Genomic DNA, 15,816 nt, shown 5'->3' on the forward strand with positions numbered 1-15,816 from the left:
CTCGACCTAGATATCATCAAGATGAACATTCAGACCAACTTTCATACAGATCCCATGAAAAATAAGGCCTCAAGAGAGGTCACAAGGTTTTTTTATTATTTGACCTACTGACCTAGTTTTTGACCGCATGTGACCCAGTTTCAAAAGTGACCTAGATATCATCAAGGTGAACATTCTGACCAATTTTCATGAAGATCAATTGAAAAGTAAGGCCTCTAGAGAGGTCACAAGGTTTTTCTATTTTGAGACCTATTGACCTAGTTTTTGAAGGCACATGACCCAGTTTCGAACTTGACCTAGATATCATCAAGATGAACATTCTGACCAACTTTCATAAAGATCCCATGAAAAATGTGACCTCTAGAGTGGTCACAAGCAAAAGTTTACGCACGGACGGACAAAGGACGCTGCGCGATCACAAAAGCTCACACTGTCACTTTGTGACATTTGAGCTAAAAAGTTACAATATAAGTTATTTATAGTAACAACTAAGGGAAGTTAATCTTTAAAAAAAAAAAAAAAAAATTGTAAGTCCACACAAAAATCCTAACCAGGTAGAGATTGGTCAAAATACACCTCAAATTTGGATGTAACATGCATGTTGTACTACAGAAAAGTGGTCTCTATTTTTCCCTACGACTAGTAATGAAAAAGTTACAATACAAGCTATTTATAGTAACAACAAAGAGAAGTAATTCTAAAGAAGGGACCTGTGCATGACACTTCTTCTCATGATGGTGTACAATTGTGTCAAGTTACATCAAAATCCCTCCATGCATGAAGAAGAAATGCTTCGGACAAAGTCATTCTTGTACCTGACCTTTGGCCTCTAAGTGTGACCTTGACCTTAGACCTAGGGACCTGGTTCTTGCGCATGACACTCCATCTCATGGTGGTGAACATTTGTGCCAAGTTATATCAAAATCCCTCCATGTATGAAAAAGTAATGCTCCAGACAAAGATTTCATTCTTGTATCCTCTGACCTCTAAGTGTGACCTTGACCTTAGACCTAGGGACCTGGTTCTTGCGCATAATGCTCTGTCTCATGATGGTGAACAATTGTGCCGAGTTTCATCAAAATCCCTCCATGCATGAAGAAGATATGCTCCGGACAAAGTCATTCTTGAATTTGACCTTTGACCTCTAAGTGTGACCTTGACCTTAGACCTAGGGACCTGGTTCTTGCGCATGACACTCTGTCTCATGATGATGAACAACTGTGCCAAGTTTCATCAAAATCCCTCCATGCATGAAGAAGATATGCTCCGGACAATGTCTGTGGACGCCGCCCGCCCATCTGCCCGCCCACCAGGGGCGTTCCCATAATACGTCCCGTTTTTCAAACGGGCGTATAAAAAGCCAATAAAATATACTATTAAAACTGTGACAATAACTAGAAGATGCTTTTGTAGAAAAGTGCATGTCTTCTCCAATGCATAGTCGTATAGGCAAGAAGTCAAAAGGGGGCAGGAGTGATAGTCAGAGACAATGATGGTTGGCTACAATAGGGATCATCTACTTGGCATGTCCAGCCATCCCACTAAGTTTAAACATTCTGGGCCTAGTGGTTCTCAAGATATGAACTGGAAGCGGTTTTCCATGTTCAGGCCCCTGTGACCTTGACCTTAGTTCAAGTGACCCCCACAAAAAAAGAACAATACAGATCATCTACACTGTAAGTCCTATCACCTTATGAAGTTTGAAGGTTCTATGTCAAATGGTTCTCAAGTTACTGACCAGAAATGGATTTCCATGTTCTGTCTGCTGTGACCTTGACCTTTAATAAAGTGACCCCAAAACCAACAGGGGTCATCTACTCTGCTATGAAGTTTCAACATTCTGGGGCAAGTGGTTCTCAAGTTATTGATCGGAAATGTTTTTCCATGTTCAGGCCCCTGTGACCTTGATCTGTTCAGAAAGATAGGGGGAAAGTGGGGAGGTGGGGGGGGGGGGGGGGGGACAAAACTACTACTGGCCTATATGCCTAGCTATTCTAAGAGCATACGAATATGGGGATAATTTTGTAACCCAAATTTTGGCAACACCCAATTCCCAAAAAACCAAATCATAAACAAGTAAAAAGATACAACCTATAGTAAGTCATAAGTAAGACAGTATTATCATTATCATTATTATCATCATTATTATAATATCACATCAATACAGCACTCTTTTCATGTATAATACACTTGTTTATTAAAGAAATATGTACTGTACCCTTGTAAAAACAAGTTTGGTTTCATAACATCTGATAAGTTAGGCCTTTAAGTGACAAAATAAGACTTACTACTGTCAAATTGATTATTCAATATATTAATTTTATCATCTACATTAAAACTAGACCTCACACTGAAAGTGGTTAATAACCCCAAAAGGGAAGGTAAAATTTTGTGATTATGACCTTTGATCTTAAAGTGTGACCTTGACCTTATAATAAGAGATCTTTGTTGAATACTCTACATTTCCTCATGATGAGGTTAATAACTGATGTTAGTATTATGAAAATCCTTCCACATGCTATTAAGATATGGCGAGGACACAAAACAAAATTATTTGACATTTAACTTCTAAAGAGTGACATCAACCTTGGACAAAGTGATGCTGGTAGTACGCAATTCTCATCATATTAGGATGGTGAACATTTCTGTGTAGTTATTTGCAATTTGACATAGAACCTCCAAGCATAATCTTTAATCCAATGGCCTTGATTATGCATCATGCATACTGTCTTAAGGGGTTAAAAGAAATAATGCTAGTTTTATGAAAATCCCTTTAACCATTTAGAGGAAATGGAGCAAACACAAAGTTGAGCTTTTGTCTTTGACCTCCAAGTTTGACCTTTGACCTAAAGACATATTATGACTGTTAACATTTATTTATAGTTATTCATAAAGTTTGAAATACAGCTATCTGAACTTTGACCTCCTGATGTAACTTTATCTCTGACATAGGAATCCGGGTCGGGCCCTCTGCATATTGTTTGATGAGGTAAATATTTGATGCTGAATTTACAAAAACCTTTCCTTGGTTTAAAATACACTGAGCAGACACAGTAAAGCTTTGCCACATAATGTGACCTTTATGTTAGGACATCTGATTTTCATTGAATTATGGTGGTGAACATTAATTTTATGTATTGTAAATTGGAACAGTTTCAGAGGCATTTGCCTCCAGAATAGAATAAAGGACAGACTGAAATGCTTGACTACAAATATAGTCCCAATATATTGTACCTGGTATATGATTTTAGTAAATCCAGTCATAATTTCATATTAAAATGTATAACAACTGTGCAGATTTCAGAGGAAAAAGCAAACTTAAGAAAATGTAAATTTATTTCGCAAGTAGATAAATAAGGTTACTTACTGCGTTGCTTTTAGCCTGTTTAAACATGAGATTCAGTTCAAGTAAAGACACCCTCAGGGTCCATGGGTCAAGAGTTTCCAAGATTCGACTGATAGTTTCCTTGTTATCTATTTCATCATCGTCCATCTTGCTGGCAGCACTTGATGGGTAACAGATCATTCGGACCAACTGCTGGGTCTGAAAACAACAATAACAAGTCAACACATCTATATGTTGCCGCTAATAAATCTCTGATGCTTCTATTTTTATTTCATTCTAAACAGTATAAAGCCCCTCTACGTGGATTTCTAAAAGACGCCTTCTGCTCAAAGTTTGTACAGTGTTTAGCTCGCAATATTTCCAACCCTACAGATCTTGCAGGAAGAAATATTGATACTGCCAAGCATTTCTACCTTTAACAGCCTTACCTATTATAAGCTAAGCATCGTATCTAGCTCTACAATAAAAAGACCCTCTGGATCTCGTAAGAACTTCTCCCTCTCTCGCCCTTGGCTGTTCTGAGGCTACGCATCAAATCTAATAACATCTCTGCATTAAAAACGTCCTTGCAACTTCTCTCTCTCTCACAACTTTACCTGTTCTAAGCTAAGCATCATATTTAGCAACACCCCGCATTAAACATACCCACTCGATCCTGTAAGAACTTCTCACTCTCACAGCCTTACCCTGCTCTTACCTAAGCATATTATCTCACAACCTTACCTGTTCTGAGTTTTATTATTGTATCTAACAACATCTCTGCATTATTACATACACCCTCTGGATTTTACAAGAATTTCTCACTCCCACAGCCTTACCTGTTCCGAGCTCAGCATTGTGTCTAGCAACATCTCTGCATTAAACAGACCCTCTGGATCCCGCAAGAACTTCTCTCGTACCCAGTCCTGACTGCACATTTCTCGTAAAGAATGTTTGGAGAATTCACTCAGTCCTGCATTCTCCATGTTACCAGATGTTCTTAAATAGACAAAGCATTTAAAATTTAATCCTTTCTGTTTGGAATGAACTTTAAATACATCATATTTGTCTGGATATGTGTACATCCAACATTTGTCTTTACACTTCTTAGTATTGGTCTTTACGTCTGTATTTGTCTTTATGTCAGTTGTATCAACTTTACATAACAGGCCATGTGGTTAAGGTTGCTGACTTCAAATCACTTGCCCCTCATCGATGTGGGTTTGAGCCTCACTCTGGGCATTGGTGAAATAATGCACTGCAGGGCATTTGGGGTCTTCCTTCACCATAAAAACTGGAAAGTCGTCATATGACCTTTAACAACTTCCATACATAAAGCAGAAGAGTGGTTGGAATAATTTAAACATCTTATCTCAGTGGAAGTGATATTAGAGACCATGTGATCTATTAGAAGGATTGGTATAAATGGTATGAACCTTGCAAAACAAAGAAAGAATAAACTTCTTATCTTTTAACTTTTATCAGAAAATTAAGGTCACATAAAAACTGATTACCTAATTAACAATATAGCAGATAGCTGTGTGAGATCAATTATTCAAATGCAACAGTTCAGTTATCATATCTTATAACAAGAGCACCGCCATGCGGGTGCTGACGCTCATCTGATTTTGTTTGTATAATAGAAATATTGTCCTACCCATGATTTTCTAAGTCTAAAAAGGGCCATCATTCTTGCAAAAAGCAGGATAGAGTTATGTTTCTTGATGTTCAGTGTCCACTTATGATGGTGAAAAACTGTTGCAAGTTTTAAAGCAATAGCTTTGATAGTTTATGAGAAAAGTTGACTTAAACATAATATTCAACCAAGAAAATGATTTTTCTAAGTCCAAAAGGGGCAATAATTATTGCAAAAAGCAGGATGGAGTTATGTTGCTTGCTGTACAGGGTCAGCTTATGATGGTGAACAAGAGTTGCAAGTTTTAAAGCAATAGCTTTGATAGTTTAAGAGAAAAAGTTGACCTAAACATAAAACTTAACCAAGAAATCTGATATTTTCTAAGTCCAAAAGGGGCCATAAATCTTGCAAAAAGCAGGATTGAGTTATGTTTCTTGCTGTACAGGGTCAGCTTATGATGGTGAACAAGTGTTGCAAGTTTTAAAGCAATAGCTTTGATAGTTTAGGATAAAAGCTGACCTCAACATAAAACTTAACCAAGACAACTGATTTTGTAAGTCCAAAAGGGGCAATAATTCTTGCAAAAAGCAAGATGGAGTTATGTTTCTTGCTATACAGGGTCAGCTTATGATGGTGAACAAGTATTCCAAGTTTCAAAGCAATAGCTTTGATAGTTTAGGAGAAAAGCTGACCTAAACATAAAACTTAACCAGGCAACGCCGACGCCGACGCAGACACCGACGCCGACGCCGACAACCGCTCAAGTGATGACAATAACTCATCATTTTTTTTCAAAAAATCAGATGAGCTAAAAACACAAATCCGTTTTTTACTAAGAGGCAATTCTGAGAATCATCAATTTCAGTTCCTTCCTAAATTTACACCAACATCAATTCATGCCATATAGCCATTTGTAAAACAATGTATGAGCTATATCAGGACATACCCAAGCATCATATCCATGTTGATATCATCATCTAAACTGTTGAGTAGAGTGCTGATAATATCATCTCCTCCTTTACTGTCCTTCTTATTTGATGACTTTGTTTTCACTTCATCTCGACACGAGTCAGCTATAATAATAGACATGATTCATACACCATATTAGATATATGTCGGCTGTAATAATTTATGATTCATACATCATATTAGATATATGTCGGCTGTAATAATACATGATTCATACACCATTTTAGATATATGTCGGCTGTAATAATACATGATTCATACACCATATTAGATATATGTCGGCTGTAATAATACATGATTCATACACCATTTTAGATATATGTCGGCTGTAATAATACATGATTCATACACCATATTAGATATACGTCAGCTGTAATAATTCACAAAAAAATGTTTGGAGATCTCTTTAACAAAATGTGTACTGACAATATTTCAGAAACATTTCTTCCCAATTTTGCAAGACTAAAATGTAGTCTACTAATATTTGTAAAAGAACTTCTGTAAATTTCTAAATACTTACGAAATTTTGACTTAATTCTTTTTTTTTGAGACAAAAAGGAACATTTATATAACAGTTACTGTAGAAGCAAAGGCAGAGTAAGCTGAAGCAGACGTACCTAAAGCTAGCATTGCCTTCAATACAGCGAGAACAGCACCAACATCAATGTTATTATGTACTGCAGCTAGCAAATGTCGATCAGAGGATGCTTTTACGTACGTCCCTCTCTTGTTACCACCAGGGTAGGGGTTATTGCTGTTGTGAGACACCTTGAACAGTCGTAACAACAGATGACATGTCAGCCTGGCTCCCGGCTCAGCATCCTGGTCTCCTCCAGCTGAAAACATCCATATATGAAACATGTGAACTCAACCTCCATCAAACTACATTTACCTTCTCGTAGGTAATAATACGTACATTATTTCACCTATTAAACTATTGGGCTTTAAATTCCTTAAAACTAACTGAACATACTTCATTTGAGCCTGATAACTAATAACTTCAATATAACTATGGTTCAAGTGCATTTTAAATTTTAGAATAAGAGCTAAAACAGAGACAAGTGATTTACCAAACTATCAACTTATTTATATTGGAAAAGATTATCAAATTGTTATTGTTGCTTAAAAAGTCTTATTATTAGCATAACATAACCCATTACAAAATTCTGATGATAGTAGGAATGGTTGTAACATCACAAAGAGAGGTAATGTTCAATTTAAATCTTCACTCTAGCTTGAAAATCACTGACAAAGTTACAAACATTTATATATTTGATTTCATAATTGAGACTAATAAAATATATTTTACATCTACAGAATACAAACATTATGTTCATTTAAATAATTAATTTTACAAGAAGGATTGTGTAGGATAAAACAGAATACGTACCAAATGCAGGGTTGACTAGAGATGGTAAAGCTACATATCCTATGAAGTCTTGCAGAGAGAAACAATGTCGAGCTATCAATATTGATGTAAATACTGCTAAATTATCATGGAAAGACAAGTCGCTCACCTGAAATCATGAATCAGAATGTAACATTGTGTAGTCTAAACTCTAAGCAACAGGCACTTTATCTAATGACATATTATCTAAGACTTAATGAGATTTGTTGCAAGGAAGTGCAATTATTACATTATCTTCCTGTAATATAAAACATGTTTAATTATTGTGATCACTTGTTAGCTCCGTTATATTCAACAGTATTTCATAAAATTTTTGTTCCTATCTGGCAGACGTTTAATAAACTTGAGTGTTCCTGGACTTTGTACCACTACAAGTAACCGACAATTCTCCAAGATGGAGAACACACAATTTAGGAAGTATTCTTTTGTAAAATCATAAAGAAGAACACTACCTCACACTGAATTTCAACCCTCTGCATCTTCCTAGGTAGTGCTCTCCCTACCGAGCTTACTGAGGAAACCTGTGTATGTATCTAACATACTTCAAAGCAACAATCAATTACCCTTACACACTCCTACTCCACAAGAACATTTGCCATTTTAAGTTCTAGAGGATAGTCCAAGATACAGAATTCCTTAAAACAGCAGAAACTTCCCTTTCTCTGAAGCATGTCAGGTGTAAAGCTAAAACAATGTTACTGGAGCTTGAACATCTGATCCCTGGTTTTGTATTCAGGCAACTTACAAATGAACCACAGATATGCTCCTGTCGTCATTCTGGTTCATAAATGTACTGATGTATTCAACATCCCCAGAAACAATGTTTCAAATCAATCGTTTAGCCAATTAAATACTTACATTTATCTGTGTGAGCAAATCAATGTAAACCTCAATTATGACTGGACAAGAAGTACAATGCTTTAAGTACACACAACCAGTCAGCATTCTGTTACCAATCAGATACTTACATCTATTTGTTTGAGTATGTCACTGTAACCACAGATATGATTGGGCAAGTAGCACAATGATTTGTTTATACCCAACCAGTCAGTGCTCGAAAACCAATCAAATACTTACATCTATCTGTGTGAATACATCAATGTAACCACAGTTCTGATTGGATGAGCAGCATAATATTTTGAATACACACAAACAATCAGAGTTCAGTGACCAATCAGATACTTACATCTATCTGTGTGAGTACATCAATGTAACCACAGTTCTGATTGGATGAGCAGCATAATATTTTGAATACACACAAATAATCAGAGTTCAGTGACCAATCAGATACTTACATCTATCTGTGTGAGTACATCAATATAACCACAGTTGTGATTGGACGAGCAGCACAATGCTTTGAGCACACCTAACCATTCAGCACTCAGAGAGTTACATTTAGCTGTCAGCTCTGCACACAACACACTGATTTCATTCAACCTGTAAAACATTGGGCAATATTTGAATACATTTTTTGCTTGTAGATTTTGTATTTATTTTTTATTTAAAGCCAATTATAGGTGTGTTTTTGACAATAATATTTCATGTTTAATGGTAGGGTAAGACCCCATATTTAATTATTACTCAGTGCATTGTCAGGCATACACAAATAATGCTATATTGGTTGAAACATCAAGCTTGATGACAGTCTTAAAATTACAGAATGAAGTAACTTTCTATTGCATTTAATGAAGTGCTTTGAATCATAAATATTAAATTTTTAAGTAAATTTCAAAATACACTTTCAAAATACAACCATGCCTGATGAAAATTCCTTGATGCTTGGAGAAGACAATTTTCAAACAATCAAAAGGAACAAACCTGTCTGAAGACAGCAAGAATTTGCAGATATTCAGCATTGTGTTTACAACAAAACTGTATCGACTAGCTGCTTGTTTGTTTAACTGATCTATCAATGCCTGTTCTATAGGTATAGTCCTGAAATTGAGGGAGGTACAAAATTCTCTACATAAATGCTCATTATTTGACCACAGTACACAGTACAGTATTTTAAAAAATAAAGTTTGGCTTATCAAAACTTCATCGAGAAAGGCTAAAAACTTTTTGTATGCCGTCACTTTCCACATAGCAAGAAGTCTGGCATGTAGTGACACAGCAGAATCCTTACCTGGTGTTTGTGGGTACAAATCCTTAAAGAGAAAGATACTGGCAAAGGTCTTGACAATTTCTTCGGGCTCAGTTCAAGCAAGTTATAAAAATTTCTCTTCATGTAAATAAATTTTTGTATTTGTTCGGGTTTAGCATCATTTTTTTTCCAAAAATGTTCAGTAATTTAAGGTGCACTTGTAGTGGTGAGCACAATGCCCAACTTGATAGGGCTGCCTCACCGGAATATCACTCCATATACATGTGACAGAACACTCCACCCAGTCACATTACACTGACACCAGGCTGATCAGTCTTACAACTATCTTCTTAATGCAAAGCAATGAAGCTACTAGTACCATGCCTTTGGTTTGATGCAGTCAGGGAGAGAATCCACGATTTCTTGCTCTCCGAGGAAGCGCTCTACAACTTTCCTACTGACGAGATGATAAAAGAGTCCATAGTAAAGTAACATAACATTTTCAAGGAAACTACCCACAATACTGAGCATAGAATACAACTCACAGAAATGTTTTCTTCAACTCACAGGAATAAAAGAAGTAAAGGCAAAGCTGCTTACTTAGCATTTTCCAGGAAACTGCCCATGAATGAAGGATCCCACATGAGGTTTGAAGCAGATGGTTTTATATCTGCATACAGTGTTACCCGTATCTTAGAGTACGCATTACTAAACATCTCTTGAAACTTGTTCTGTAAAACATAAAATATCCAACATTCAGTAACAACATGGCTTATGACTTTTGGCTAAAGATATGTCTAAGTGCTAAGAAGCCTATATGTCTATAAGACTCCTATTGTGGACTTTTCATACAAGGAATGGATAGAAAATTGAATATTCATCATGGTATCCACAGCAATAGAAAAGCTGTTTTTTTTTAACAAAACCTTCACTAAACATGTGTATGTAAGGCATAATTTAGTCTTGATAAAAAACAAAATTCTTTATACACTGCATCTGTCTCACAGTTAGATTGTACTCCCGACTTGAAATCTAAACTATGACCCAAAGGATGAATGGCTAACCCATAGCCACCTACAAAATTATCTACTATATACTATTAATATTGACAAAGGAGACTATAAAATTAATGTTACCTTGAGATAGCTACAAGATGTGTAGACGTCATACAGGTAAGCAAGGATACACCTCTCAGCTGATGAACAGTCGGCTGGGTTACATACATGTTTCACTACACCAATCAGACTGCAGTATTATAGAGAGGATGATCAATGTATCATTAGGATCAAAAAGTTATACCATTCAGTTCAAAATATATTTAGTATCATTTCATTTAAAAATGCTTCAGAAAAAAATGAATTCGCAGATATTTAAAAACAGCACTGCCTGTGGGTTACCAGTACTCATCTGTAAGTGTCTAACATTAGGCAATATGAAATAAAAGAGTTATGCTTACTCACCTACAGAGGGTGAAGTATGTATCAAGAAAAGTGGACCTATATTAAAATTTTGACCAAAAAATACCAGTTTTCTTTGTACAGACTGGGCCAAAATTGTAACAAAATGCAGTAAAGACTTAAGCTTCCTAGCAAAATTACTCATCTAATAATGATAAAAAAGAGTACCAAGTTTCAAATCTATATCTTATAAAGTTTTCAAGAAAAAGTGGACCTAAAGAAAAAAACTTAACCAACACAAATGCTGAAAAAAAATCAGACAAGCTAAGAAACTAACTGATTTTGTTACATACCCTTCAAATGCCTGGAATGTAAGATCCTCCGAGACAAGGAGGAAAGAGTGGTACTTCCTGAAGATTGCCACAATACACAGACAAAGTGATGTTGTGTAGATTCCAGACAGGTTAGAGTTACTGGCAGATAACTGACTCTCTACAATACTCAGATCTTTTAACAGCTGTAATTTAAAACATTATGAAAATTTCAGACTTCCTTACAAATTTGAAATTTTTGTACTGTGAACAATTTAAAGAAATATTTTTTTGCAAACCCACTGTTAGCATTACCATAAAAAAATTCTCAGTAAATAACATTACCTAATTCTAGGAGGTGTGATGAGTTGCTAATTTCACATACGCTTTCCCTTTTTTGTTTATCATTACGGCAACACAATTATAGGTGATATCGAAACTCTCAGTTGGAACTGTGGGTAATATTTCAGTCCTTAGTAGGCACCTTGGAACCACCAACCCGTTAGTTCACTATATGGCTTTTAAGCACCAAGGTTTTGAACTCACGGCAGTAAGGGTCAAATGATTTGAAGTCGGTGACCTTAACCACATTAATTGCCTTCTTCCAAATATATATAAAAAATTAAATTCATTCAGTTATTTCAAAAATTATTAAAACATGTTTACTCTACTATGTACATCTCAATTTTGAGCATACCTTCTGTCCATTTGTAACTGAAACAATACTCATTATCAATTTTGTGTATCTGATATAAAAACACACTTTTGTAAATATATTTAAGACAACATAGCTAACCTGGACAGAAAACTCAAGAAGAGTGTTCACATCCATTGAATGTTCCATCAGATCGAAGAGGTAAGATATATTCTCAACCTGGGGAAGATACGCTGATGTCCCAGACGTAAAACAGTTTATCTGCTCATGTACGGCCATTGTACATTGCCACGTCACTACGTGCTGATCATAGTATGATAATTTGTGAAACTTTCCAAATAGCACTTCTAAATTCCCGACGACAGACACCGAACTAGGTTCATCTTTATCCTTCTTTTTCTTCGGTTTTCCGAGATCGCCGCTACTCATGTCTATACAACTTTTACGACTGTACAATCGCAGAATCTCTTTTCCAACTTTTTTCAAAATGTGTCGAGCAGCATCCCGAGCTTTACCAACACCAAACAGGACAACCAGTCTCTGATTACACTCATGGCTTGACAGTTCATCCTGTGGCAGTGGGAAGTGTGTGGCATACTGCTGATGTCTGGACGGGCCCTTCTGCTCTGTCATCATAGACTGATCTGGCTTGCTTACACTAGGTATAGGTTGTTCTTTCTCTGACTTGGTCGATTTTACTGATGCTGTAAAAAGACAAATCAAGGGGAAGATTAAACTATATCTTTAACTGAGTATATATTTTTGTGCCTTATTATTGTTAGTTGGTCAGAAGTACAATGTCAGGTCAAATGTAATTTTCACTGCTTGATTAGCAATTATTAATGGAGAAAGTGAAAACTCTTTTACATTTTTACTGAAAATTATTTTGTAATGGTTTATTTCTGTTTATTCATAACAATTTTTTTCAAGTCAAGACTTCAAATCAAAACACTGCAAAACACTTTTAATATTTTACAGTCAACAATGTGTGACAAACATTGCATATCCAGCTGCTGATCTAGAATCAGGAAATAAAATGAAACAAGAGCTCGTCAAACACAAAATACTCCCCTTGATGCATTCAGTAATTGCACAAGGAACAGAAATTATAAGCTCACTGTAAACAAACAATCTACTGTTCTGGTCCAATCTGACCTTTACTTTTAACCTATTAACCTAACAAGAGATCACAGAGTGATCTTGGCAACAACCACTGAGCCATTTTTTAATGTTCAAATTTCAAGACAAGCTCAAGGTTAAATTTCATTTCGGAACAAAACACTGTGCATGTGGTCCAAATTTGAAAGCTGTGGCTTGAGAAATGTGAAAGTAGGTCACTAGATCAATTTCAAGGTCAAAGTTCATTTCAGTAGACAGAACTATGCATGTGCTTCAAATTTGGAGGCTGTAGCTTGAGAAATGTGAAAGTAGATACTAGGTAAAAATCAATGTCAAATTTCAATTCACAACACAAAAATATGCAAAATATGCATGCAGTCCAAATTTGAAGCCTGTAACTTCAGAAATGTGAAAGTAAGTCACTAGGTCAATCTCAAGATCAAAGTTCATTTCGGTACACAAAGCTATGCATGTGGTCCAAATTTGAAGGCTGTAGCTTGAGAAATGTGAAAGTAGGTCCTAGGTCAAAATCAAGGTCAAATTTTAGTTCGGAACACAAAACTATGCATGTGGTCCAAATTTGAAGCCTGTACCTTCAAAAATGTGAAAGTAGGTCACTAGGTCAATAACAAGGTCAAAGTTTGTTTCGGTACACAAACCTATGCATGTGGTCCAAATTTGAAGGCTGTAGCTACAGAAATGTGAAAGTAGGTCACTAGGTCAAGATCAAGGTCAACTCATGTCAAGATTCATCTTGCCACTTAAAACAATACATGTGGTCCAAATTTGAATGATGTAGGTTATAGACATGAAGATTCTAAGTTTTTCCCTATATAAGTCTATATGAACCATGTGACCCCTGGGTAGGGGCCATATTTGACCCTAGAGAGATAATTTGAACAAACTTGGTAGAGAACTGCTTGATGATGCTACATTACAAATATCAATGTCTTTGTGGTTTGGACAAGAAGATTCTCAAAGTTTTTCCCTATATAAGTCTATGTAAACCATGTGACCCCCAGAGTGGGGCCATATTTGACCCTAGGGTAATAATTTGGACAATCTTAGTAGAGGACCACTAGATGATGTCATATACAAAATATCAAAGCCCTAGGACCTGTGGTTTTGGACAAGAGGTTTTTCAAAGTTTTTTTCCATTATAAGTCTATATAAACCATGTGACCCCCGGGGTGGGGCCATATTTGACCCAAGGGAAATAATCTGAACAATTTTGGTAGAGGACCACTAGATCTTGCTACATAACAATGTCAAAGCCCTAGGCCCTGTGGTTTTGGACAAGAAGATCAGAAACTGTTTAACTGTTCCTGGCAAATATGACCTTGACCTCTGACCTAATGACCTCAAAATCAATAGGGGTCATCTACTGGTCATGACCAACCTCATTATCAATTTTCTTGACAATAGGCCTAAGAGTTTTTAAGTTATTGCCCAGAAACCATTTTACTGTTCCTGGTCACTGTGACCTTGATCTTTGACATACTGACCTCAAAATCAACAGGGGTCATCTGCTGGTGATGACCAACCTCCCTTCAACTTTCATGATTCTAGGCCGAAGCGTTCTTGAGTTATCATCCGGAAACAGTTTTACTAATCAGGGTCACTGTGACCTTGACCTTTGACATACAGATCTCAAAATCAACAGGGGTCATCTGCTGGTGATGACCAACCTCCCTTCAACTTTCATGGTTCTAGGCCGAAGCGTTCTTGAGTTATCATCTGGAAACGGATTGGTCTACATACAGACGGACCGACTGACATCTGCAAAACAATATACCCCTCCTTCTTCGAAGTGGGGCATAATGAAAATGATAATCCACACTGACAAAATTTACATCATGCAGAGGTAAATTTATCAAAGATACAGAGTGAGAAAAAGAGTTTCTCAGTCATACCTGGTGCAGTTGGACTCAATCTTGGCTCATCTTTTACATCAAAGAAACTGCCAAAGTCTGTATCCATTGTATGGATATCCATGTCTACTTTAATATCATCCTGATGCTGAAATTCCAAATTCTTACATATTATGCACTTATTGATGATATATAAATACCATCCAACATGAAAAAATGGTTTTTATGATGGTAATTCACTTCATTTAACATTTTGGACTTAATATTGTTTTTATACATCTTAAAATGACTGATATAGAAGGCTAAAATTTCATCAAGAAAGTACATACAGGCCTAGATTCACTACTATATAAGTGTCCCTCCCCCCAGATCCAATACACTCCCATCTATCTGCTGCTATCCAGCGATTATGTAACAGTAACTGATTAGAGGGCAATTAGCACTGCAGGGACCCACAATCTAGACCAGAAGATGTGTGCAGTGGATTGAAAGAATTACTTTTTCCTTCATGAATGTGAATGAATATAATATAATTATTATTTGATATTATATAGAATAATAATATTACTTAATGTTAAATAAAAATAAAAAATAATCATAATCATAACATTTATATTATTATTATATTACATATAGGTGATAAAAATACATTATTTGATATAAATTATTGTGTTCCATCTTTAAGCAATTGCCTTTCAGATTCCCAATATGACTTTCATGCTTTGCTTTGTAACTTTGAAAGCACATTCTTTTTCTTCAGAAAATGATATATTATAAGTATTCGAAGCTTTGATGATGAAGTCACATTTTTCTAAAATATCACAATGCTCCAACATAATTTGAAAAAAATTAATAAAATTATTGCATATTTGCTTTAAGTTAAGAGTTTTCTCATTATTTCTTTAATTATGAAAATAACTTTAAAGATTAATTTTATATAATGTGTTTGATCAACAAATATTTTTCTTTACATAGAAATGCCAAAAAAAACCTAGTATAACTTTAAAAGTTATCATTTATTCATTAATTTAAAATAAATTAC

The 15,816-nt window shown here is 35.6% G+C and overlaps 1 protein-coding gene across 1 annotated transcript in view; it reads right to left on the minus strand.

Moving 5' to 3' along the window:
- Positions 1-15,816, minus strand: part of LOC123556014 (mediator of RNA polymerase II transcription subunit 12-like protein) — a 64,381-nt gene that overhangs the window by 25,650 nt on the left and 22,915 nt on the right. Inside the window, exons 16-27 of the mRNA XM_053547730.1 lie at positions 14,817-14,922; positions 11,926-12,488; positions 11,172-11,335; positions 10,558-10,666; positions 10,022-10,152; positions 9,157-9,273; positions 8,634-8,775; positions 7,321-7,447; positions 6,548-6,766; positions 5,908-6,034; positions 4,165-4,324; positions 3,368-3,544 (exon numbers count right to left, since the gene is read on the minus strand). Coding sequence (XP_053403705.1) covers positions 3,368-3,544; positions 4,165-4,324; positions 5,908-6,034; positions 6,548-6,766; positions 7,321-7,447; positions 8,634-8,775; positions 9,157-9,273; positions 10,022-10,152; positions 10,558-10,666; positions 11,172-11,335; positions 11,926-12,488; positions 14,817-14,922 — 2,142 coding nt within the window. The remainder of the gene's footprint in view (positions 1-3,367; positions 3,545-4,164; positions 4,325-5,907; positions 6,035-6,547; positions 6,767-7,320; positions 7,448-8,633; positions 8,776-9,156; positions 9,274-10,021; positions 10,153-10,557; positions 10,667-11,171; positions 11,336-11,925; positions 12,489-14,816; positions 14,923-15,816) is intronic.

The sequence above is a fragment of the Mercenaria mercenaria genome, chromosome 7 (genome assembly GCF_021730395.1).
Source record: "Mercenaria mercenaria strain notata chromosome 7, MADL_Memer_1, whole genome shotgun sequence".
Taxonomy (NCBI): domain Eukaryota; kingdom Metazoa; phylum Mollusca; class Bivalvia; order Venerida; family Veneridae; genus Mercenaria; species Mercenaria mercenaria.